Source organism: Emys orbicularis (genome assembly GCF_028017835.1).
Source record: "Emys orbicularis isolate rEmyOrb1 chromosome 14 unlocalized genomic scaffold, rEmyOrb1.hap1 SUPER_14_unloc_1, whole genome shotgun sequence".
NCBI lineage: Eukaryota > Metazoa > Chordata > Testudines > Emydidae > Emys > Emys orbicularis.
The window spans coordinates 232,325-258,451 of record NW_027045139.1 but is presented as its reverse complement, the minus strand read 5'-3'; the positions used below and the strand labels follow the sequence as shown (position 1 = coordinate 258,451).

The following is a 26,127-nucleotide window of genomic DNA, read 5'->3' as shown; positions in this document are numbered from 1 at the left end:
CGGCACTAGGACCGTAGCGGGCGCTACAGAGCCGATTGTCCACGTGGGGCCTCAGGCTGCAGGCACCGTCCGCAGACCTGGCCCCCGCGGCTCCTCCAGCTTTGACCGGCGCCTCCCTCCACTGCAGACGTGAGCGTATAGCTGCTGCGGGGGACCCGGGCTCACCGCGCCTCTCAGCCCAAGGCCTGGCCACCCCCGTGCAGTGACTTCGCTCTGAAAGCCTGAGCCCCAGTGCTGCAAGGGGAGGAGGGTAGGGCAGGGCAGGTAATTAACTGGCCACCTATTTTTAAGGCAATAAAGGAACATAGGGTAGCAGCGGAGATGGATGGCGCGGGGGCCCTGTGTGTGTTATCAGCCTTCGAGCATTTGTACAATCACAGCTTGGAAACAGATTGTCTGAATGGTGCAGCTCTTGCCGAGCAGCAACTGCATAGACAATAGCTAATCCAGCCTCAGGCCCCTCTAGCAAGTGGGCCAGTGACATTATCCCCAACGGAAACAGGAGTGGAGAGGCAAAGTCACCTGCCCATAGCCTCGCAGCGAGTCAGCGACAGAGCTGGGCACAGAACCCAGGCATCTGGCTCACAGCAAAGTGCACAGCTGTTACGGCTGACGAGTCCCATAGGATGTACAGTACCTATCGGGAGGGGGTGGGGGGAGCGCAATGCATGCTAGGACGTATTGGTCCCAGCCGCAGCCTGGTGCTTCTTTCGGACAGAAAGCGCCGCACAGCGGAAAAGCCATTTCCGCTTCCAGGTAGCGCCGGATGTTCCTTACGTTCCCTTCTGGTTCCCCTCAATGAGGTGAGGGCTGGTTAGTTCCTCTATGGCTCGCGCAGAGATCACGGGGGACGCTCTAGCCTCTCAGCTCATAGCTCTATGGTGTCTCCTGTCGCAATAGGGCGCTCTAAGCCTCCCAATGCGTGGCTCTATGGTACCTCCCCCACGGACGCGAGCACCAACAGGCGCTCTAGCCAACCTCCTTTGATTCTGTAGCTCAGGCGCGAATCGCGGAGGGCGCTCTAGGCCGCTTTGCCACGTCTCTCTGGTGCCGGCTGGCGGCTTGAGCGGCTGGCTTGGAACCGGCAGCATGTCGGGCTCGGAGGAGTATTCCTCCGCCGAGGACGAGGACTATGTGCCCTCAGGTGGGGCGGGGAACCTCCGCGCACAGCGTCCCGGCGTTGGGGGGGGGGGGCTGTGCTGGTGGGGGAGGGGCATTGGGGGGCTATGATGGGAGAGGGAGAAGTGGGGGGGGGGCATTGGGAGCTATGATGGCCGAGGGAGAGGTGTGGGGAGCTGCGCTGGCAGGGGAGGGGCATGGGGGGGCTGTAGTGGTGGGGGAGGGGCATTGGGGGGCTATGATGGCAGGGGGAGGGGCAGTGGGAGGCTGTGATGGTGGGGTGGCTGTGCCGGGGGGGCCCGAGTGCGGCTTTTGCTGGAGTAATAACAATAACTTAGCTCTTATCCAGACCTTCTCGTGGGTAGTCCCAGAGCGCTTTACAAAGGAGGCAATTAGCTCATTGTGTTCAAGGAGCCATATGAGCCCTGCCACAGTGCGCGGTGTGAGCTGTGCCTCCAGTCAGCCAGCCAGCCTGTTTTAGGGTACACTGGGCCTCAGCTGGCCACATGCTCAGAGCACTTGCTGGTGGCCCAGGAGGGCCAGCTGGACTCCTGGCTGCTGCAAAGGGTGTCAGTCTGTTGCTCTGTTCTTGGCCAGCCTCAGATTTTTGAGTCCTCCTCCAGTTACTGCCTTCGGGGCCTCTCTTTGCTGCTGGCCATAACTCTCCAGAGCAGCTTCAAAGTGAAATTGGCTTGTTTCTAGTCAGTTTTCACTGTTGCCCAGGGCATTCTGAATAGCCTCTATGAGTCAGTTTCATTCTGCAGTTGCAAGGAAGTTCTGAGCACCAATAGAGGCAGTCTGTCTGCGGACTCAGGCTGGTATAACTGCATCATTACACTTGGTTCACATCTGGAAGGATTTCTTGGCTACCATAGTGGCTAGAAAGTTAGCTTTTTTAAAAACAAAAGCTCAGATTGTGCAGAGTGAGGGTGTACGCCCATAATGAGATCTGCAGACAGCGTGCAGAGCATCACCTGCAACTCCAAGGTGAACTAGTCTCCATGTGCATCAGCATTTATATTGTGGTAGCACCTAATAGGCTGATGTTTTACCACACTGGTAAGATGTCTGTCACCCCCTGCCCTGTAACTTGGAGGTGCCTTGGTGCAGTGCGGCTATGGTTCAGATCCCTGACGTTATACAGCCAGCCCACAAGCATATGGTCTCACCTTGGTCCTCACCAGTCTAGTTACTTCTGGTAGGGTGACCCCAACACCTGGAGTCTCCCCAAATCCATCTTCCATGAGTTCTTAATTACCAGCTGCTCAGACCATTCTCCTGTGGTTCATCAGTTCCAACGGTGTGAAAACAGCCCTCCAGTTATCAGTTGATTTTGGTGTATACACTCCACACAGTTTGCACACCAGAACCTGCATGGGATAAAATTAAACCAAAAGTTTATTTAATAGAAAACCTACAGACTCCAAGATGAACTAGTAAGGGAAAGCAGACATGCATAAATTACAAAGAAAATAAACATATAGATGCAACCCTCAGGCTTTATACTTTTCTATTGGATAAAATCCCTTGTCTAATACAAGTTACCTATTGTCTTTTAACAGCTTTCTGGCACTCCCACTAAGCTGTAGGGGGGAATCTCGTGTCCATGGGTAGCTTTCTGTCAAGAAGCTGTCCCTCAGTTTCTAGATGATCAGCCTCCCCTCCAAGCCTCTTTTTAAAAGGCTTTTTCCTTTTTTAATTATCCCGGGTCTGGTCTACACTACACAGTTAGGTCAACAAAGGCAGTTTACATCGACCTAACTCTGGAAGTGTCTACACTAAAATTTTACTCCCGCCGACGTAACTGCCCTGCTACACTGACTTAACTCCTCCATGAGAGACATAGAGTCAAGGTTGATGTAGTTAGGTCGACAGTGTCCGTGTAGACACTGTGTTGCTTACATCGACTGTTACTCGCTTTCAGAAGCTGTCCCACAATGCCCCACATTGTGACAGTACAATTGATATACGTGCTCCTGGTGGGGATGTGCACCGCCAACACAATGAGCAAAGTGTAGGCACGCACAACCGATGTAATTACGGCAGCGGCTGTATGCTGATGTAAATTAGGTCAACTTAATTTTGTAGTGTAGATATGCCCTTAGATTATGGTTGATTCATGGGGAAATTCCCTCTTGACATGATACCTGGGGATGTCTCATTGTCTTTCCATTAACTCAAATGGTCCATCCTTGTCTTTTCCTGGGCTGGATAATGAATGGGTATTTACAGATGGTTTAATGTAAACAACTTGTTTGGGCGGTGCCTCTCCCCGCTTGTCTGCTACGCCACCCTGCTGTGATTTGTAACTGAAGCTTATGAGCCCAGTTTTCTATATACATAAATATATAAATTCATCACCATGGTCTGTTTACATATCTAATAATGACTATTAAGTTAGAACATTACAAGCTTTTATAAGAGATCTTACTTGATGTATTTATATAATACGACAACGAAGTATACAACCAGTTGGTTTAATGGCTTATATTTGGGATTTAAACTTTCTGGTCTCCCCTTGGTGTGTCTGGACATTGACTGTCACATAGGCCAACCAGGCTGAGACCCCACTATGCTAGGTGCTGTGCAAACATAGTAAATGGCAGAGTCTAAAAGACAAGTCCTGACAGGTGGAAAAGACAAACAAGTGGCATGATAGAATTGAGCACTTCCCTCTGAAGCCTGACTGCTTTGAACCTTTGAACGCAGTATGCCTATAGCTTGTTTCACCAGCATGCTTTCTGTGGGCAGGCAGAGGAGAAGGTTCCACTGGCAAGACTTGGATGTGCCACATACTTACGATTCTAATTTTGGCAAATGGGTTGTTTGAAACCATTTTTTCCTGTAGCAAGAGCAGAAGCGTCCTTGTTTTCCTTTGTTTCTTGGGTGATTGTGGGTCCTGCTGCTGTGTGGTTCCAGGTGGGGAGTACAGCGAAGATGACGTGAGCGAGTTGGTCAAGGAAGACGAGGACGAGGAGAAACCGTACAAAGAAAAAGGCAAAAAAAGTTCCAAAGGCACTGTGTGCAGGTAAATGCCAAATCCACCCCATCTTAATGGGATCATAACGGGTCTGTCAGTGGCTTCATTGCTAAGCCACTGGAGTCAGCGGCAATCACCCTCCCTCACTTCAGTCATGAAAATGCGGTGTAGTTTAAGCTTTTCTCTTTGGTTAGTATTAAAGGTTACCTGCAAAGACAGTACAAAAAGTGCCAAAATTATAAGGGAAGATTCTCAAAGAGCATTATCTCTGTTCTGCAGACAGACGTTGGAGACAGAGGTTAGATGATTTGCCCTAGGTCACGCTGGAAGTCAGTGTCAGAGCCAGGAATAGAGCCCAGTTCCTGACTTCCAGGTCCAGGCTCTTTCCTCTAGAACAGCGGCTCTCATCCTTTCCAGACTACTGTACACCTTTCAGGAGGCTGATTTATCTTCCGTACCCCAAGTTTCACCTTAAAAACTACTTGCTTACAAAATCAGATGTAAAAATACAAAAGTGTCACAGGATACTATTACTGAAAAATTGCTGACTTTCTAATGTTTGCCATATAATTATAAAAGAAATCAGTTGGAACATAAATATTGTACTTACATTTTAGCGTATAGTATAGAGAGCAGTGTAAATAAGTCATTGTCTGTGTGAAATTTTAGTTAGTACTGACTTCACTAGTGCTTTTTATGTAGCCTGCTGTAAAACTAGGCAAATCTCTAGATGAGTTGATGTACTCCCTGGAAGATCTCTGCATACTTCCAGGGGTACGCATACCCCGGGTTGAGAACCACTGCTCTAGAACGCTTACTTCCTTACCCAAGTTCTCCATCCCCACCAGCCTTTGTAGCATGAGCTTTTGCCATATAATGGAGCATTTAAAGAGATTCTCTGAATCTTGCCCTTCAACTTTCTGACCAGTGTGAGGTTCCAGCTCAGTGTCTCCCCTTAAAGGTAAATGGAAGCCTCATGGTTAGAATCCAGCAGTCTTTAAATACAGAATCGTTAAGTCACTTCACCCATGCTCATGTTTCTACTGGTGGGGCTTTGCCCTATCTCAGCATTTCTGTTGTCATCTGTTCCCAGGAAAAGGAAGAGAGGAGGCCTCTTGTTAGTGCTAGGGGAAAGAGAGGAATCGAAGGATCAACAAAGCGACAGTGAGGAGAAAGAGGAGGCCGACAGTCTAAGGCAGGTGAAAGGAGGCAGAGCGGAGGAGGAGGAGAAAAAGAAGAAAGAGGATGCTCTGTGGGCCAGTTTCCTCAGTGATGTGGGACAGAAATCTAAAGCACTGGCTGCTGCTCAGCTGACCAGTCCACAGACTAACAAGGTAATGGAGAAACCTGGCTGGGGCAGTTTTTATTGTATGGAACCGGAGGGTTAAAAACTGCAGATGGTGATGAATACATCTCTACCTCGATATAACGCTGTCCTCGGGAGCCAAAAAATCTTACCGTGTTATAGGTGAAACTGCGTTATATCGAACTTGCTTTGTCCACCGGAGTGTGCACACCCCCCCCCCCCCCCCCCGGAGCACTACTTTACCGCATTATATCCGAATTCGTGTTATATCGGGTCGCATTATATTGGGGTAGAGGTGTAGTTCTAGTTAGTATTGAGTGTTGGCAAAACACTCAATGGATTCTCCCTACCCCCAATGTGGCCTTGTAGGGCAAGGGTGTCAGAAATGGGGTTGAGCTCTTGGCACTAGCCGGAGTGCTGAAGCCAGAGTCTTTCATTCCAGCTGGAAAGAAGTGACACCGTAGAGTAAAGGGTGCTGACCTGTCCTGGCTGCTTTTGGTGCTAAGCAGCAGCTTTCTTTGCCTTTCTCTGAGCGTACAATTGGGCACAGGCATCCCTACAAGGCCTATCTCCTCACTGGCTTTGGCATGGACGCTTCATCTAGCCTGTTGCACTGGCTAAACCCTTCAGTATGATGGTGGGATGGGAAGGTCTGGCCCAGCATGGGAAGGAGGGGAACTGGAGCTGCCAGCTGCCAATGGCTTGTCAGGTTCCTGTTAAATGTTGGGCAGGTTGATTCCCCCTATCGTGGGCTGCACGCAGCTGCAAATGGCAATTGTAATTTGCATGAGTACCTCTAGTGCAGCACTGTTCCTCTTTGATTCCATGTGCATTTCATAAAAGGACAATTAGGAGCAGGGGAAACATGGGGTGTAAAACATACCAATGTCCTTCACGACCCCCTGCAATCCAGGCTGTCCTGAAGATGCCGCAGGTTTGGATTGTCACTCTGGGATGAAAGGGGATCTCATGTCCGTGCTGCCATTCTCCAGAGTGGTGCTTTTTAACATAAACTGCTTGGCTGTGGAGTCTCTGACCCAACTGTCCTTTTCTCCATGGCAGAAGTCCGACATTATAAAGCCCATTGATCTTGGGTCCTTTGGTCAGGATATACTTTGTTGTAAACATTTCAGCACAAGAACCTGAATGGGAAACTAACTAGAACTACTATTAACCTAATGAACTTGAGTAATCCAAGTGGTTTGGCACTTACTGGTAGCTGGTCACATGGAGCTAGCGCCCCCTGACTTTCAGCTGCTAAATTGCAATAAAAAAACCCTTAAAATACATTATTTTCCTAAAAAGCTACAGAGGGTCCTGTGGCACCTTTAAGACTAACAGAAGTATTGGGAGCATAAGCTTTCGTGGGTAAGAACCTCATGTCACTTTTCCATGTCCTTGAAGACAGTAGGGATGAACAGGAGTCAGGGCACAGTTTGCCCCCAGAACCTTAAGTAGAGGCAGCGGTGAGTGAAAGGAAGGAACCCAGATTGACTCTCAGATCCCAGTATGAGTGTACAGGGCTGGCAGCTAGAAAAAACATTTGTAAACTTGAGCATACATGCGCTGGAGTCATTGAGAGACATGAAATACAGATCCCCACAAGGCCATTTATAAAGACCCACCCTTCAGAATACAGCTGCATCTGAAGGCTCCAAAATGTCTTCAGTTGTATAATCCTTGGTTTTCATTTGCTCATAACTTTTAGGGGAAAAAATCTCCAGTTGGGTTGAAATCTTCATGCTTGGTCTCTTCCCAAAGGTGAAGTGGTGCCTGTTGAGCATTTGAGTCACTTACATTCAGGATTGTTTTAAAAATAAGATGGTGAAAAAAATACACTATTCTGATCGCTGCTTTTTTGCAGGCTCATTGCTAAAAAATGGCTGGACTTTGAAAGTTCCGCATGCAGGTTAATTCTCAGTGTAGAGCCCGGGCTAGGTTTGGGAAATCTTGGTTTTGGATTTCTTAAAGTCATGTCTGTTTTTAAATGTATGGCACGTGTACAGTGGATAGAAAACAAAACTATTACAGGCATGCTTGAAAAGTTTGCAGTTGTCATTTGTAAATTGCAGTTGTTTCTGACTGGGGGCACTGTCTGACCAGAAGCTGACCCAGTACCTGGTAGCTAAAAATCTGAAGACTTTTCCTTAAAACAATAATTAACTAAGGCAATTAAATGCAAAAACTAGTGTTAATATAAGGATGAGAAATCAGTCATCAGAAAATTCTCAAGAGCTCTACTGCAACAGTGACATAACCATTTTGTATAGATGTATTTTCTCTTTGTTTTCCCTGTTTAGAAGCAAACCTTAGTACATTGCTTTTAGTTGTTGAAAGGTTATGGGACAGGTGAGTGTAATTTGGTAGTAAAAAGCTTAATTTGGAATTTCCAGATGCTAACCTAATTTCTGAACTTTATACTGATGCTAGTTTTTGCATTCAAAAACGTAAAGGGCAGCCCTTGGATTCCTGGGGCTTTTCTGCTGGGTGTGCAGAAGAGTTTGAGGTTCCAATCCTGGCCCTGCAATGAGGGTTAGAATCCAAGTGGCGAATTTAAATCTGCCATCTGAGCCACTAAATCTCCTTTGCCATTATTGTGGGTGACTTGCTTTGGATAGTGACCAGTGGAGCCAGGATCCGAGCTGTAAATCCAGGGCCACCTGACTGATGGGGCGGTCCATAGGCCACTTGACATAATTAGGTGGTCTCCCTGCAGGATTCAGGTTCTTTGATTTGTCATTGCTGTGTTTCTCAGACTACAGAGGAGAAGAGTTCGAGCAAACTCCAGGAAGAAGCAAAAGAGCCAGAGAAGCCAAAAGACATGGCAAAAGTGACAATCACCAAAGTGTTTGATTTTGCAGGTGAAGAGGTCAGGTGAGTTTGCCTTTAGCTGGTATGTCCAAGTTATTGTATGTTGCCTTTGGAAAATGAGTGGCTAGAACATCTGTCTTTCTGCTAAAATGTTGGTGGTGCAGAGCAGCGCTAGATGCTCCTTTTGTTCTCAGGGTGCCGTTCTAGTTCCGTAACTGACCATGGACAACTCTTGTAATGCAAATTGTACTGCAGTTCACTGTGGCTCTGGGTGACCCATGAAGTCTTGTTAAAGACAAGACACAGGGGTAGTAGCACTTTGCTGCTAGCCAACCCCCTTATAAAACTGACAGACTTAGGGCTGGACTAATGGGTTGTTTGACACTGGGTGTGCTTTGAGGAGCTGGTTCTCTTCAAAGCCTTCCATGAGCAAAGGCCTGACTATCTCTTGGACTGTGTCTCCTTTCACATCCCTGTGAGAGTGCTGGGATCAGCAAGTAGGCTGCAGTTGAGGGAGCTTAAGACAAAGCTCATAGAATCATAGAACTAGAAGGGGCCTCGAGAGATCTTCTAGTCCAATCACCTGCACTCATGGCAGCACTAAGTATTACCTAGACCATCCCTCACAAGTGATTGTCTAACCTGCACTTAAAAATCTCCAATAATGGAGATTCCACAACCTGCCTCGTCAGTTTATTCCAGTGCTTAACTACCCTGATAATTAGGACATTTTTCCTAATGTCCAACCTAAACTGGCCTGGTGCTGCAATTTAAGCCCATTGCTCCTTGTCCTGTCCTCAGAGGTTAACAAGAACAGTTTTTCACCTTCCTCCTTGTATCAACCTTTTATGTACTTGAAAACTGTTATCTTGTCCCTCCTCAGTCTTCTCTTCTCCAGACTAAATAAGCCTTTTCAATCTTCCCTCACGGGTCATGTTTTCTAGACCTTTAATCATTTTTTCTTGCTCTTCTCTGGACTCTCTCCAGTTTGTCCACATCTTTCCTGAAATGTGGTGCCCAGAACTGGACACAATACTCCAGTTGAGGCCTAATCAGCGCAGAGTAGAGCGGAAGAATTACTTCTCATGTCTTGCTTACAACACTCCTGCTAATACATCCCAGAAGGATGTTTGCTTTTTTTTTTTTTTTTTTGAACAGTGTGACACTGTTGACACATATTTAGCTTGTGATCCACTACAACTCCCAGATCCTTTTCCGCAGTACTCCTTCCTAGGCAATCACTTCCCATTTTGTATGTGTGCAATTGATTGTTCCTTCCTAAGTGGAGTACTTTGCATTTCTCCTTATTGAATTTCATCCTATTTACTTCAGGCCATTTTTCCAGTTTGTCCAGATCATTTTGAATTTTAATCCTGTCCTCCAAAGCACTTGCAACCCCTTCCAGCTTGGTATCGCCCGTAAACTTTATAAGTGTACTCTGTATGCCATTATCTAAATTATTAATGGGATGATGATGATGATGGTAGCGGGGGCAGGTTTCTCAGTGGACAGTAATGGAACATCCTTCTGTGGAGCTTAGTCGTTGGCCATCTTCAGAGCACAAGGGTAAACTCGCTACTTTGCTTAGGCCTTCCCTCAATGAGGGATGCTGGCAAATGGCTTGCCAGCCCCTACCCCATGGAATTCAGCCACCTTGCAGGATGATGTGTCAGGAAGTGCAGGGCATTCGGTCATAGGGGGATAGCAGTGATGCCTCTTACTCCTTATTTTAAATGCCACAGTGAGAAGCATGTTAGCAGTGCCTGAAGTTAGTATTGAGGAGCATTGGCTGCGCTGGGTTGGTGAAGCTTGCATAATGCCTGGCTGCATTATGGCCTGGTAAAGATAATGATGTTGGCAACAGAATAGAATCGTCACTCTAGGTAATAAGGCAAAATGCTGATCCCTGACCTCATGAAAAATTAAAACGTATGGAATTGAATTCTCCACCAGGGGGAGCCAAACCCAAGGAATAACACCCCAATGTTATCCAAGAAGGGAGAGGGAAGCATGGATAATCTGCTCCCAGTGACATTGCTTTTAATTATGGGTGATTGAGCGATATGGACAGACAGTGAGCCAGTCACGAAACTGGGACCTGTTTCTCAATGGAATTAGTACTGTTGAAATAATTGATACCTTGTATTTTCTGAAGGTAGCACCTTCTGTTAGAGAATCTCCAAGTGCTTTTCATATGATGAGGTAAGCCCCCCAATTGCGGTGCCTCAGTTTCCCTGTGTATAAAACCTTCTGGAGGGTGGGCAGGGGACTTTCCCAAAAGCATCTGTTGCAGAGTCACAAAGAGAACCTAGGTGCCCTGACTCCCAGTCCTCTGCTCTAAGTGCTAGGTTCCATTGTTTCTCTCCAGGATTGTTTTAAGACTTGAACCTTTGCATATGTGCTTATTTCTTACCCACACGTATGAGAAATAGAAGTTCAGATGCAGTTGTGCTCTTAAATGAAAAGAGACTAATCAATGGCACTGCAGGTTGCCAGTTTAAAAACCCACACTGCTACTTGGATAAAGCAGCTTCTCAGGCAAATGAAGCATTGCAGAGCCATGTTCCCACTCAGTTACCAAAGGAATCTTTCCTCCCTTCACATCACACAAACGTCTCGTATTCAGGATACAGTCTAATTAGAGGTATAAAAGGTTTGCTCAGCAAGAAACTATTACTGAATTTTTCTGAAATCTGCAGGATGTGGATCTGCAGTTGCTATTGCTGATTCAAGTCTCTTGTGCATATAGGTGAGTATGATAAGCGTATAGTTTAAAGGAGGACTTTGATTAATAGGCAAATGTACCTTGTAGGTTTTCTTAAGAACACCAGTATTCCATGGGTGGAAGAGTGCTTAAGCATTAATGCCTTTAAAGCAGGGATTGTCAAAGGAGCCCAGCAGAATTAGGTGAACTTATTCTCCTTTGACAATCCTAGCCTTAATTTTTCTCTCTTGTCCCTCAGGAAAGAGCCTCTTGCTGAACCGCAAGACAGCACTGTGAGGGAGACATGGGTGTTGTGAGCTTCTCCAGGCCTGAGATCTGTCCCTAAATCTGTCTTGGGCATATGGAGGGGGCCCATTACCACAATAGCTAGGTCTTGCAAAATGGATGTAAGAATTCTTACTTCCGTCGCTCACCATGGTGATGATAATTTTGGGGAGGAGGGATTGGGGAGGAATTATTTTATTCCTGCCTGTCAAAAGGAGTGACATGCCCTGGGGGAATAAAATTTAGCAAGGGGCTCAAATACTGAGCTCAGGGCTTTAAACATCAATATCCACTCATTCCAGCTACAGCATTTTAATATTACATCCTGAATACCCTACATTAAGGTAAGGCATCTTTTTCCTACAGGTGCTGCTTTTCTCGCAGCCTCCCATTTTTCAGCAGTGGGCTCATTTCTAAGGGGTCTGTTGGAGAAATGAGTTCAGTTACTAGCTAAACTGTGACTTCTTTCTAGAATAAATCAAATCTGGGGATTTGGTGTAACCCTGCAAACCACCAAGGTTAACTTGCTTTATATTGTTTAAAGCAAGCCTGTCAAGGCTGCTTCCCCACTCTGAACTTTAGGGTACAAATGTGGGGGCCTGCATGAAACTTCTAAGCTTAACTACCAGCTTAGATCTGGTCCGCTGCCACCACTCCCAAAGTGCTAATTCCCTTCCCTGGGTAGCCTTGAGAGACTCTTCACCAATTCCCTGGTGAATACAGATCCAAACCCCTTGGATCTTAAAACAAGGAGAAATTAACCATCCCCCCTCCTCTCTCCCACCAACTCCTGGTGGATCAAGATCCAACCCCCTTGGATCTAAAAACAAGGAAAAATCAATCAGGTTCTTAAAAAGAAGGCTTTTAATTAAAGAAAAAGGTAAAAATCATCTCTGTAAAATCAGGATGGAAAATAACTTTACAGGGTAATCAAACTTAAAGAGCCCAGAGGAATCCCCTCTAGCCTTAGGTTCAAAGTTACAGCAAACAGAGATAATCACTCTAGCAAGAAGGTACATTTACAAGTTGAGAAAACAAAGATAAAAACTAACATGCCTTGCCTGGCTGTTTACTTACAAGTTTGAAATATGAGAGACTTGTTCAGAAAGATTTGGAGAGCCTGGATTGATGTCTGGTCCCTCTCAGTCCCAAGAGCGAACTCCCCCAAACAAAAAGCACAAACAAAAGCCTTCCTCCCACCAAGATTTGAAAGTATCATGTCCCCTTATTGGTCCTTTGGGTCAGGTGTCCGCCAGGTTACCTGAGCTTCTTAACCCTTTACAGGTAAAAGGATTTTGGAGTCTCTGGCCAGGAGGGATTTTATAGTATTGTACACAGGAGGGCTGTTACCCTTCCCTTTATAGTTATGACACGCCCCCCAAATCACAGATAGTGTTGGACAGCCGGTTCCACACTGGCTGTGATTTCTTCCTGGAGCTTTAGGAGAAAACAGAGTTAATAAGACACATGCACCTTTAGACATACTACTGATTATATAAAAACTAACAATATGTTCCACATTCCAAGAACAATTTTTAACCAGTTAATTCTGGGAAACTTTCCCGGGAGAGTGCATCAGCCACTTTGTTAGAAGCTCCTGAAATGTGTTGTATTTCAAAATCAAAATCTTGGAGAGCTAAACTCCACCGAAGAAGTTTTTTGTTATTCCCCTTGGCGGTATGAAGCCACTGTAGCGCCGCATGGTCTGTTTGTAGTTGGAAACGCCGTCCCCAAACGTATGGGCGTAGCTTTTCCAGCACGTACACAATGGCGTAGCATTCCTTTTCGCTGATTGACCAGTGGCTTTCCCTCTCAGACAGTTTCTTGCTGAGAAACACGACAGGATGGAATTCTTGATCCGGTCCTTCCTGCATTAAAACTGCTCCCACACCCTGCTCGGACGCATCTGTGGTTACTAGGAACGGTTTGTCAAAGTCTGGGGCCCTTAGCATAGGGTCAGACATGAGTGTCGCCTTAAGCTGGTTAAAGGCCTTTTGACACTCATCAGTCCACTGAACTGCATTTGGCTGTTTCTTTCTGGTTAGGTCTGTCAGTGGGGCGGCGATTTGGCTGTAGTGTGGTACAAATCGCCTATAGTATCCGGCCAAGCCTAAGAAGGATTGGACCTGTTTCTTTGACTTTGGAACCGGCCACTTTTGGATAGCATCCACTTTGGCCTGTAGGGGATTTATAGTTCCTTGACCCACCTGGTGCCCCAGGTACGTCACTCTGTTTTGGCCTATTTGACACTTTTTAGCCTTAACAGTTAGTCCTGCCTGCCTGATGCGCTCGAAGACTTTTTCCAGGTGCTCCAGGTGTTCTGCCCATGACTCAGAAAAAATGGCCACGTCATCGAGGTAGGCAACTGCAGATTCTCCCAATCCCGCTAGGAGACCATCTACAAGTCTTTGGAAGGTGGCGGGTGCATTTCGCAGCCCGAAAGGGAGTACATTGAATTCATACACCCCTGCCTGGGTGACGAAGGCTGACCTTTTCTTAGCGGGTTCACCTAGTGGTACTTGCCAGTACCCCTTGGTTAAGTCTAAGGTAGAGATGAATTGGGCATGTCCCAATTTCTCCAGTAGCTCATCTGTGCGTGGCATTGGATAGTTGTCAGGACGAGTTACAGCATTTAGCTTACGGTAGTCCACGCAAAAGCGTATTTCCCCATCTGGTTTGGGAACTAGAACCACTGGAGATGCCCATGCACTGTTAGAGGGGCGGATTATACCCATCTGTAGCATGTCCTGGATCTCCCTTTTTATAGCAATTTGGGCATGAGGTGACTCCCGGTAGGGTGGGGATCTAATTGGGTGAGCATTACCTGTGTCAATGGAGTGGTATGCCCGTTCGGTCCATCCTGGGGTGGCTGAGAACATTGGCGCAAACCTAGTGGACAGCTCCTTGATCTGCTGCCGCTGCAGACGTCCAAGGGTCGCGGAGAGGTTCACCTCTTCCACGCCACCATTACTTTTTCCTTCGTAGTAGACACCTTCGGGCCACTCCGCATCATCTGTTTCCTGGGCTGTAAACTGGGAAACCTTTAATTCTCTGGAATAAAAGGGCTTAAGAGAATTAACATGGTATATCTTAGGCTTTATGTTGGAGGTGGGGGATGCTATGAGATAGTTAACAGCTCCTAGGTGCTCCTGGACCGTTAATGGTCCTTCCCACGACGCTTCCATTTTATGGGCCTGGAGCGCCCTTAAGACCATGACTTGGTCTCCTACTTTGAAGGACCGTTCTCTGGAATGTTTATCATACCAGGCCTTTTGCTCTTCCTGAGCATCCTTTAGGTTTTCTTTAGCAAGGGCTAAAGAGTGTCGGAGGGTGCTTTGTAGGTTGCTTACAAAGTCTAGAATGTTAGTTCCTGGAGAAGGCGTAAACCCCTCCCATTGCTGCTTCACCAACTGTAATGGCCCCTTAACCTCGCGGCCATACACAAGTTCAAATGGTGAAAACCCTAAACTGGGATGTGGTACAGCCCTGTAGGCAAAAAGCAACTGCTGCAACACTAGGTCCCAATCATTGGAGTGTTCATTTACGAATTTACGTATCATGGCCCCCAAAGTTCCATTAAACCTCTCCACCAGACCATTGGTTTGATGGTGGTAAGGGGTGGCAACCAAGTGATTCACCCCATGAGCTTCCCACAGGTTTTTCATGGTCCCTGCCAGGAAATTAGTTCCCGAATCTGTAAGGATGTTGGAGGGCCAACCTACCCTGGCAAAAATGTCTGCTAATGCCTGGCACACACTTTTAGCCCTGGTGTTGCTTAAGGGTACTGCTTCCGGCCATCGGGTAGCAAAATCCATGAAAGTCAGTATGTACTGCTTTCCTCTGGGTGTCTTCTTTGGGAAAGGACCCAGAATATCCACAGCTACTCACTGAAATGGGACCTCAATTATGGGTAGTGGCTGGAGAGGGGCTTTGATCTGGTCTTGGGGCTTTCCCACTCGTTGGCACACCTCACAAGACCAGACATAATTAGCAACGTCCTTGCCCATTCCCTCCCAGTGGAAGGACTTCCCCAACCGGTCTTTGGTTCTGTTCACCCCAGAATGGCCACTGGGATGATCATGGGCTAAGCTCAAGAGCTTTACCCGATACTTAGTGGGAACTACCAACTGTCTTTGAGGATGCCAGTCTTCCTGGTGCCCACCAGGAAGAGTCTCCTTGTATAAAAGTCCTTGTTCTACAACAAACCGGGATTGGTTAGAAGAGCTGAGAGGCGGTGGGGTGCTCTGTGCCACCGCCCAAGCTTTCTGAAGGCTGTCATCTGCTTCCTGCTCGGCCTGGAACTGTTCCCTTGATGCTGGAGACATCAGTTCCTCCTTGGACTGTGGACTTGGGCTTGGTCCCTCTGGAAGCGATGCAGGTGCTGGGGCTGTTTCCGTTGACTGTGAACCGCTGTCCGCTGGTGCACTATGTTGTATTTCAGGCTCTGGCTGAGCCTCTTGGGTAGGGTTATCTGCTGCTTCTGCCAGTTCAGGCTCGCTGGTGCCCTCTGGCGTTGGAGTTGTAGATGGGTTTGCAAACGCTGTACTCAGTGCTGGCAATGGTTCTGGCGCTGGTTGTATTGCCAGTTCCCGTTCTGGGACTGGCTTTGGCTGGGTCTCTGGGATTGGATCCACTACAGCTGTTGCAGTTGTTGGCAGGGGATCCGGTTCCACCACCTTTGTCTGGGTCTCTGGTAACCCAGACGGGGCCCTGGTGGACGGCTCAGGAACAGGGATGGGGGTGAAAGCTTGCTTAGCCTGGCTGCGGGTGACTATTCCCACCCTCTTGGCTAGCTTCACATGGTTGGCCAAGTCTTCCCCCAGCAGCATGGGGATGGGATAATTGTCATAGACTGCAAAAGTCCACATTCCTGACCAGCCCTTGTACTGGACATTCAACTTGGCTGTAGGCAAGGTTACAGACTGTGACATGAAGGGTTGAATTGTCACTGGAGCCTCCGGGTTGATGAGTTTGGGGTCCACTAGGGATTGGTGGATAGTCGACACTTGTGCCCCAGTGTCCCTCCAAGCGATAACCTTCTTTCCGCCCACTCTCAAGGTTTCCCTTTGCTCCGAGGGTATGAGAGAGGCATCTGGGCCTGGGGATCTTTGGTGCGATTGTGGTGTAATGAACTGTAATCGGTTGGGGTTCTTGGGGCAGTGGGCCTTTATATGTCCCAGTTCATTACATTTAAAACCGCCCTGCTAAGGTATCACCGGGGCGATGTTGGTTGGTGGAGACTGGTGTGGTGGGGTGAGAAGGCATCTGGGGTTTCCCTTGGGAGGTAGGTGGGGCCTTGGGTTGTCCCCGGTGGTAAGGTTTTGTTTCGGGTTGCCCCTTCTGATATTCGCTCCAACTGCTACTAGTTTTTTTCTTTTCTGCCACCTCCACCCATTTGGCTCCAATCTCCCCTGCCTCGGTTACAGTTTTGGGCTTCCTATCTAGGATGTACCTTTCTATTTCCTCAGGAACACCCTCTAAAAACTGCTCCATGTGCATTAGGAAGGGCAGCTCTTCTGTAGATTTAACATTTGTTCCTGATATCCAGGCAACCCAATTTTTCCCAATGTGGTAGGCATGTCGGGTAAATGACACATCGGGTTTCCACCTTAGGGCTCTGAACCGCCGACGGGCATGTTCGGGTGTTAGCCCCATTCTGATTCTGGCCTTGTTTTTAAAAAGTTCATAACTGTTCATGTGTTCCTTACGCATTTCAGCCACCACCTCTGCTAAGGGTCCACTGAGCTGCGGCCTCAGCTCTACCATGTACTGGTCTGTAGTGATGCTGTACCCAAGGTAGGCCCTTTCAAAATTTTCTAAGAAGGCCTCAGTCTTGTAGGTGGGGAATTTTCTGGGATGGGAAGTGGTACCTGGAGAGGGGTTGCTAGGATTGGCTGGTATATCCGGCCTAGCCCGTGCTAATTCCAGTTCATGCTTCCTCTCTCTTTCTCTCTCCTCCATCTCTTTTTCTTTCAGCTCCATCTCTTTTTCTTTTTGCTCCATAGCTCTCCTGTGGGCCTCCTCTTTGGCTTTCTCTTCTCTTTCTCTCTCCTCCATAGCAGCTTCTTTCTCGAGTTTTTTTAATTGGAGCAGTCTCTGATGTTTCTTTTCATTTTCTTCTGCTTCTAGTCTGGCCAGTTCTAGTTTGTTAACTGCTTCACTGGTAGTCATTTTCCTGCTTTCTTGTGCTGGGTCACACCCCCTCTGCAGTTCACTGAAACTGGGATGCACTCAGCTCAGGCTGCTTAGGTAACAGAGACTTTCTAACTAGCTAGAGGTAGAAAGAAAAAAAACAATTCAGCTTGTAAATTCCTTTTGCCAGCTGTTTGCTCACTGCTTGAACCCTTCTCTTAACAAAGACCCTTGTTAAAAAAAACTTAACACCTCTGCCTTCAGGCAAGGAGAGATCAGATATGCATCAACCTTCAACTCTGCTTTCCAAGCAGCTAGAAAGGAGAAAAAAAATCTTACTGGCTTTTGGTTTAAAATGATCCCACCGCTCTGCCACCATGTCAGGGCTGCTTCCCCACTCTGAACTTTAGGGTACAAATGTGGGGGCCTGCATGAAACTTCTAAGCTTAACTACCAGCTTAGATCTGGTCCGCTGCCACAACTCCCAAAGTGCTAATTCCCTTCCCTGGGTAGCCTTGAGAGACTCTTCACCAATTCCCTGGTGAATACAGATCCAAACCCCTTGGATCTTAAAACAAGGAGAAATTAACCATCCCCCCTTCTCTCTCCCACCAACTCCTGGTGGATCAAGATCCAACCCCCTTGGATCTAAAAACAAGGAAAAATCAATCAGGTTCTTAAAAAGAAGGCTTTTAATTAAAGAAAAAGGTAAAAATCATCTCTGTAAAATCAGGATGGAAAATAACTTTACAAGGTAATCAAACTTAAAGAGCCCAGAGGAATCCCCTCTAGCCTTAGGTTCAAAGTTACAGCAAACAGAGGTAAACACTCTAGCAAGAAGGTACATTTACAAGTTGAGAAAACAAAGATAAAAACTAACATGCCTTGCCTGGCTGTTTACTTACTAGTTTGAAATATGAGAGACTTGTTCAGAAAGATTTGGAGCCTGGATTGATGTCTGGTCCCTCTCAGTCCCAAGAGCGAACTTCCCCAAACAAAAAGCACAAACAAAAGCCTTCCCCCCACCAAGATTTGAAAGTATCATGTCCCCTTTTTGGTCCTTTGGGTCAGGTGTCCGCCAGGTTACCTGAGCTTCTTAACCCTTTACAGGTAAAAGGATTTTGGAGTCTCTGGCCAGGAGGGATTTTATAGTATTGTACACAGGAGGGCTGTTACCCTTCCCTTTATAATTATGACATTGCTTTATATTGTTTAAAGCAAGCCTTGTATCAACAAGTCCCCAAAGCTCGGGGTGGCTCGAGATAGACCAGCAGGACAATGCCATCCATAGCTTGTGGCGACGTTCCAGTGGCATGCAGCTGATTCTTAGCTCCTTGGAACATCTTTCTAGTCTCCTTTCCCTGTTTTTATGAATAACCATGCCTGAAGCTCCAGTCATTCTGACATCAGAGTAATTGACACTCCAAACCCCCAGCTACTTGCATCTCAAAATATCCCATACTGCAGGCAGCCAGTAAAGATTCCATGGATCATGACTTGAGAACCACCCCAGTGAACACCCCTCTGAACCGTGCTAGGTTGGGGAAGTGGGGGCGTTCTTTTCTTTAAAGGAACATGATGCTGTTTGTGCACAATGGTAGCTTATAGAAAGGGCCTGAAAACCAAATGCTGGATTTTTCTCCTGGGGAGATAACTGGCAAGTGTCTGTTATGCTGCTTTCTAAGTGGGCTGAGGCTGCATTTCGGGAATGGTTCCTTTTTTGAAAACTATAGAATTTAGATCAAGATTTAAGCCTGGATAGCTTTGGGTACAGATCTCAATGGTCTTTTCTTGAAACTCTTACTGCCTAGGAAACCATTTATTTTTATTCTTATACAGATACAGAGAAAACACATCTAATCTGCAACACAAGTTGTTTAATACATAACCACCCCAAGCTTCCTAGGGGATGGGGTGGGGAAGGCACCTCTATGTCCAGCCCATTGTGTCATGTAGGATTTTCCATGATTCCAGGCCCAGGAGAAACTACCCTTTCCTATATCAGATTAATTAATCTAATTAGACTAAGTCTGCTGTTGGATCACACTTGCTAGTTTAGAGAAGCTTCTTAGTAGGTTCAGAATATTAAAAATGCCAAATAAAGGACCAAGTTTGTGGCCTACTCTGTTTTCTAAATTAATAGTTTACCTATTACTATTCAGAGCTGAAGCATCTCAGTCTTGGAATTATTCATGATCGTTCTTCGATGGCTGATTTCCATTTCTCCTTGGCACCTATTCCCCTGTTCTGACACTGTCTCTGCCGTTCATTGTCAGCTTTTCATGTCCCTTTTGTGTGCAATAGGCACGGAGCAGCGGGCGATTGTCACCCAGAGAGCTGTAAATCGTGGACAGTGGGAGCAATTTGCAAAGCCCGTTTACTTCTCAATGAAAGTTCAGCGTCGTCTCGCAGCGCCCGGGTGGATAGAAGCCCTTTTGAAGCGCTCTGCTTTATGAACTTGCCTCATGGTGCAAGGCGTGCAGCTGCATTAATAAGCAGCAGTTCTCTGGTGCCATTCTAATTACAGATAAAAGCCCCTATCAGGAGGCTTGTGTTCTGTTTGGCTGCCGCAACTTCTGTGGTTCTTGGCCTTTCTGTCAATTACTGCTGGGCACTGGGTACAGAAACCAATCTCCAGCTGGAAGGGAGCTGGTGCTCATCCAGAATCACAGTAGAACTGACCTAGTGTGAATGGAGCTGGCCATGAATCCACGCTATCACTGCAATGTGTCACGGGCCAGGTTAGAATCCAGGCGGCTGGGAGGAGGCCAGAGAGAAGCCAGTTCTGATGACGATCAGAAACAGGGAGCTAATCTGAGAGCTCATTTCAGAGGACATTAATTACAGAGAGGAAGCATTGTCCAGTGGGCAGGGCACTTCCCTACCTTACAAGGTATTGAGAGACTGTGAGGTGCTCACAGACTATGGTGATAGGGGCCGTATAAGTACCATCAGTAGAGGTGATATCCATGCAACTAGAGACAGATCTGGATTGACTGGCCTGGGCTTTGGAAACCAGCTTTCTAGACCCTTGGCTCTATCCCTTTGAGTTTCAGCCACCCAGCCTCCTTAACTTCTCCAGGCTCCCCACCACCGCCACCACTCCTCGTCCTGTCCGCAGTCACGCATTTGCTTTAAATAGTGCTCGTGTGTGGGCTATTGAAACAACTGGCCCCCTTAGCTCCCCCATGGACAACCACATCCAGCTGCCCATGAACGCGCACCCACACGAGACAAGCCACATCGAAAAAACAAATGAGTATCCTGCAGGTCCCCAGTCATTGCAGTGGGCAGCTACCCCACTTCATTCCATGCACCAGGTGGCTCCATGCAAGGTTATAAACAGCAGCAGTCATTGTACCCTCAGCAAGGAGTGGTGCCTGCTGGATCCAGAGGAATCCCAGAACAGATGGGACAAAATGCTCAGTGCTGCCCAAGGCTGCCCCTTCCTTGTGATGAGTGTCCGGGTCTCTTGTTTGAAACACAAGGGCCAGATGTAAGCAGTGTGCTCCCTGCAGTTGGTTCCTCTTCTTAACTTCGCGGAGGGACTTGCTGTTGTCTTTGTGGAAGCGTTTCTAATGCAATTAGAATCCATTTGTATTGCCCCTTGAGTAGTTCTCTTCCCACCCTTACCCTGAGGGACTCTCATCCTCCCTGGCAGATGGCTCCATCAGAGAAGCTCTTTGGAAAAATTTCCCTAAGACTGACTTTGTCCCAAGACTTCTCCCAAGTTTGGAATCCAAGCCACTTTCATTTGGACACACAGTGAGGAGGTGCATTTATTTTTTCCCCAAAGTTCAGATCTAATCCACTCCTAGCAGGGATGCCTGTGTAGGGAGCTTGCCCAACGTGTGCCTTTACTTTCTGAGTGCTCAGCTGCAGCAGCAGGGATGCTGGAAGCTTCGCTGGCACTGCTGTGCCAGGAATGCAAGACCATCGAGCCCTGGACATGAGGCCCATTGCAGCTGGAGTTTTACCGCAGCCCTTGGCTGGGTGGAAATGGGGATAATGGTTTCTTATCTGAGAAAATATTTGAAGAATCACTTAGTTGACAACAGAAGATGGCTCAGAAGTGTAGCAGAACTGACTCAAGATCATCAGTTAAGGAGGGGCTCTACAACCTTCCTTAAATGTTCCTGAGCTGCACATTTGCTGATTAATTCAGGATGTTTCTGAAAGTGCTTTGCTCTGGCTACTGGGCTGCTCATTAAAGCTTACCGCTGTTTTTAAGCCCCCTGCTAGAATGTCCACTGTACTGTCTAGGGCAGGGTTTCTCAGCCTGTGGGTCGGGACCCAAAATTGGGTCTCTGGAATGTTTCAAAGGGTTGTGTGCAGTTCCTACAGGGCTGGTTGGGCTCGCCTCCCTGCTCCAGGCACTGCAACCTCTGGGTTCCCAGCACCACTCAGGTTTGGCCCAGCTGTCATGATGATGGCAGTCCGGGTAGGCCAAAGTTGAGTGAGTAGCCCTGCAACTCCATGAGCCAGGTCACAACTCCATTCACACAAATTCGGTCCAGTCAGGGGAGTGGGGCCAAACATTAGCGCTGCAACCCCTGAGGTTGCAACGCCCAGAGTGGAAAGCCAAGTCCACAGCACAGGAGCTGCCACTGTGGGGTGAGTGCCGGGCAGGATCCAATCCCCCTGGGAGGCAGGATCTGACCAAAACCACTCCAAGGCCTCCACTCCCAGACTATTTACTGGGTTGGGCCAGTACATAAACATTTACAACTGGGTCCTGAGCCCACAAAGGTTGAGAACCAATGGTCTAGGGCAGTGGACAAGCTGACCCTACTGGCTCTTTCACCAAAAGAGCTGTCCTATTAATTAAATAGCTGCGAAAAACACCTGCTGGTGCAGATTCTTTGCCCCCAGTGTCAGGAAAACCAGTCATATGGAGTCTGCTTTTTTACACTGTCCCTTTAAGTTGAGTTTATTAAAATATCACGTGTGGATGTATAGTAGAAGCAGGGGTAACAGAAGGCTCCCTGGTGTGTTTAAAGCCCTTTTGGACAGGAGGTTTTGCAAATGCAAAAGGAAAAAATGCTTAGAGTTTCTACAGAACTTTCCATCTAACTATGTCAAAGCACTTTCTAAAGGAGCGTAATTCCTGTTTTTATAGATGTGGAAACTGAGGCAGAGAGCGGTTAAGTGACATGGTTCAAGGTCACCCAGCAAGCCAGTGTCAGCACCTAGACCTCATTGTCCCCCGGACCATATGTAACATGGCTTGATGCAGTCAGTTCTTTGCATCAAGGAGGAGTGCTGGCTCTCTGTGCAGAGCTGGGGTTGCACCTCTCAGTGGGGCCAGTGGTATTTTTATTGAAGGTAGGAATTCAGGGAGGAAGAAGGGTCAGACGGAGGCATTTATCTCTTAAAGGTGAAATACAAAGCTTTTTAAAAACTGCCTAGGAGTTCTGATCAGTGACCAAATAGATCTGTGAATTTAACTTTAAAATAATTGCTGAGTTTGGGATCAATTATTACCTGTGGCAGGTGAAATATCAAACCCTGAACTTAGGACTTGGTAAGTAAAAGAGGCTGATTTCCAATCAGTACTGTTTATAAATGTCTTTGTAACTTTCAGTCATACACATGAATTTAGTCACTGATTGGGTAGCTCATGGCTTAACAGCTTTTCAGTCCACCTTAAGGAAATAGAGCAGGGATCATTCTGGGGCAGTTACTCTTGGATTGGGGTCCTAGAGGTGGGCAAGGGTTCTTTTGGAGGGTGAAGGTGGTCAGGTTTGGCCATGACTTGTGGTAGGGAAAGCAAAGCCTGGGGAATAGTGGGGCTGAGGATCTGAACCATTAAGGGTTTGCCTGATCTGATAAAACCACACATCGAGCCTGATGCTGCAGGCCCCTTATGTGCAGGCTTGAGATTGAGGCTGGGAATTGTGTCTGCAGAACTGCAGCATTAAGCCCAATGTATTTGACCCTTACCGAGATGGGGAACTGCAGAACAGTGGATCTGGCCTGTGAGAGCTCTTAGCATGCTGCCAAGAGCTGCCCCCTAGAAAGCATCTTCCCTGCTCCCTGGGGGGTTCTTTAGTTACCACCATGCAGTATTCCACATCCCTGCTCAGCTCTGCCTTCCCTCCCGGTAACTGCAGTTTCACTCCTGCTCTTTCCACAGCAGCCAGGACCCCCTGGCGTAGGGTGGTATCCCTTCTGCCTCCCAGGCTAGGTGGCTGAGTGAAGAATGAGCCCAAGGATATGTCTGCTCCCCCTGCCACAGTCCATAGGATGGAATTCTGCCTCTTGGTTCCGTTGGGCTATCCCTACACTTATGGCAGCATGTAGAGTACAGAACTGTACGTGTAGCTACACGCTGTGTCTGGTAGCGGGGAAAGGCTCCGGAAGCTACTTGCTGCTAGAGCCTTTCACTGTGGCAAGGAAAGGCACTGGCAGCATGGAATCTTCCCTCCTGGCTGCTGGACCCTTTCTCACCGCCTTCCCCCGCCAGAGCCTTTCCTCGCCGCAGTGAAAGGTTCTGGTAGTGGGGAGCTACACTGCTAAAGATAGCTGTGTAGGCATGAGAGGTGCTGCTTGGCCTGCAGAGAGTGCTGCAAGGTATATAGCTGGGTGTGTGGAGCACTTGACTCGCCTAAGTCGTGTCTCATAATCTACACTTCTGTTTATACCCAATCTAGCTGGCCCTCTAAGCACCGCCTCAAGTGTAGACGTAGCCTTAGTCTGTCAGTACAGGATAAATAGCTGGCTAAGGGAGTGGTGCTATAAGGAGGGCTTTGGGATGTATGGCCACTGGGAGGCTTTCGGGGACAGACAGCTGTTCTCGCGGGATGGACTTCACCTGAGTAGGGAAGGAAATAGACTTCTGGGAGGGAGGCTGGCTCATCTCATCAAAAGGGCTTTAAACTAGAAACTTGGGGGAGACGGTTGGGAGATGTCCAGTTAATCTCCACGCCAGATTCCAACACTGAAAAAGAGGGCAAAGAGATAAGCGCAGATATAGGTAGGGGTAGGGAATTGGACATGAGAAGGAGGGGGCAGATGGACACTACGGGGTCCGTACCAAAGTGCATAACTAATGGGAGAAAGGATAGACAGCATACGGTAAGATGTTTATACACAAATGCGAGAAGCCTAGGTAACAAAATGGAGGAATTGGAGCTCCTGGTCCAAGAAATGAAACCTGATATCGTAGGAATAACCGAAACGTGGTGGAATGGTAGTTATGACTGGAGTACAGGTATGGAAGGGTATGTGCTGTTTAGGAATGACCGGAAAAAAGGTAAAGGTGGGGGTGTGGCGTTGTATGTCAATAATGAGCTAAAATGTAAAGAAATAATAAATGATGCAATGGATAAGACGGAGTCTGTCTGGGCAATAATTACACTGGGTAAAAGAACTACTAAAGCCTCCCCTGAGATACTGCTTGGGGTGTGCTATAGACCGCCAGGATCTAGCCTGGATGCGGACAGAGAACTATTTAATGTTTTTAAGGAAGTAAAAACTAATAAGAGCTGTGTTATCATGGGGGACTTTAACTTCCCAGACATAGATTGGGGAACAAATGCTAGTAACAATAATAGGGCTCAGATGTTCCTAGACGTGCTAGCAGATGAATTCCTTCATCAAGTAGTAGCTGAACCGACGAGGGGGGATGCCATTTTAGATTTGGTGCTGGTGAGTAGTGAGGACCTCGTTGAGGAAATGGTTGTAGGGGAAAACCTTGGCTCGAGTGACCATGAGCTAATTCGGTTTAAACTAAATGGAAGGATTAACAGAAATAAAACTGTGACTAAGGTTTACGATTTCAAAAAGGCCAACTTTAATAAATTAAGGCAACTACTTAGGGAAGTGGATTGGGCTAACATACTTAGAGAGCTAAAGGCAGATGAGGCCTGGGATTATTTCAAGCTGAAGTTGCACGAGCTGTCCGAGGCCTGTATCCCGAGAAAGGGGAAACGGTTAGTGGGCAGGAGAATTAGACCTAGCTGGATGAGCGGGCGTCTCAAAGGGGCGATTAAGAAAAAACAGAAAGCGTACAAAGAATGGAAGAGGGGAGAGATCGGGAAGGAAACCTACCTTATTGAGGTCAGAGCATGTAGGGATGCGGTGAGAAAGGCCAAAAGCCGTGTAGAGTTGGACCTCGCGAGGGGAATTAAATCCAATAGTAAGAGGTTTTATAGCCATATAAATAGGAAGAAAACAAAGAAAGAGGAAGTGGGGCCGCTGAAGCATGCAGATGGAGTGGAGATTAAGGATAATCTAGGCATGGCACAATATCTAAATGAATATTTTGCGTCGGTCTTTAATAAGGCTAATGAAGGGCTTAGGAATAGAGGGAGCGGGACAGAGGGGAATAAAGGAGGGGCGATTGACATTACAGTATCAGAGGTGGAAGCCAAACTTGACCAGCTAAATGGGACTAAATCGGGCGGACCGGATGATCTTCATCCTAGAATATTGAAGGAGTTGGCGCGAGAAATTGCAAGCCCCTTGGCGATAATTTTTAATAAATCTGTAAACTCGGGGGTGGTACCGATGGACTGGAAAATAGCTAATGTGGTTCCTATTTTCAAGAAAGGGAAAAAAAGTGACCCAGGTAACTACAGGCCTGTTAGTTTAACTTCTGTAGTATGCAAGGTCTTGGAAAAAATTTTGAAGGAAAAAGTAGTTAAGGACCTTGAGGTGAATGGCAATTGGGACAAATTACAACATGGGTTTACGAAAGGAAGATCGTGCCAAACCAACTTGATCTCCTTCTTTGAGAAAGTAACTGACCTTCTAGATAAAGGAAATGCGGTGGATCTAATTTACCTA

At 47.2% G+C, this 26,127-nt stretch overlaps 1 protein-coding gene across 2 annotated transcripts in view; it reads left to right on the top strand.

Annotated features, from left to right (window-relative positions):
* The first annotated feature begins 921 nt into the window (after nt 1-921).
* The window catches only part of CFDP1 (craniofacial development protein 1), a 131,924-nt gene continuing 106,718 nt past the window's right edge, over nt 922-26,127 (top strand). The window contains exons 1-4 of one of the 2 annotated variants that reach the window (XM_065422946.1): nt 922-1,144; nt 4,039-4,147; nt 5,193-5,433; nt 8,161-8,279. In XM_065422946.1, coding sequence (XP_065279018.1) covers nt 1,090-1,144; nt 4,039-4,147; nt 5,193-5,433; nt 8,161-8,279 — 524 coding nt within the window. In that variant the 5' untranslated portion in view covers nt 922-1,089. The remainder of the gene's footprint in view (nt 1,145-4,038; nt 4,148-5,192; nt 5,434-8,160; nt 8,280-26,127) is intronic. The other variant, XM_065422947.1, reaches the window with a different exon arrangement.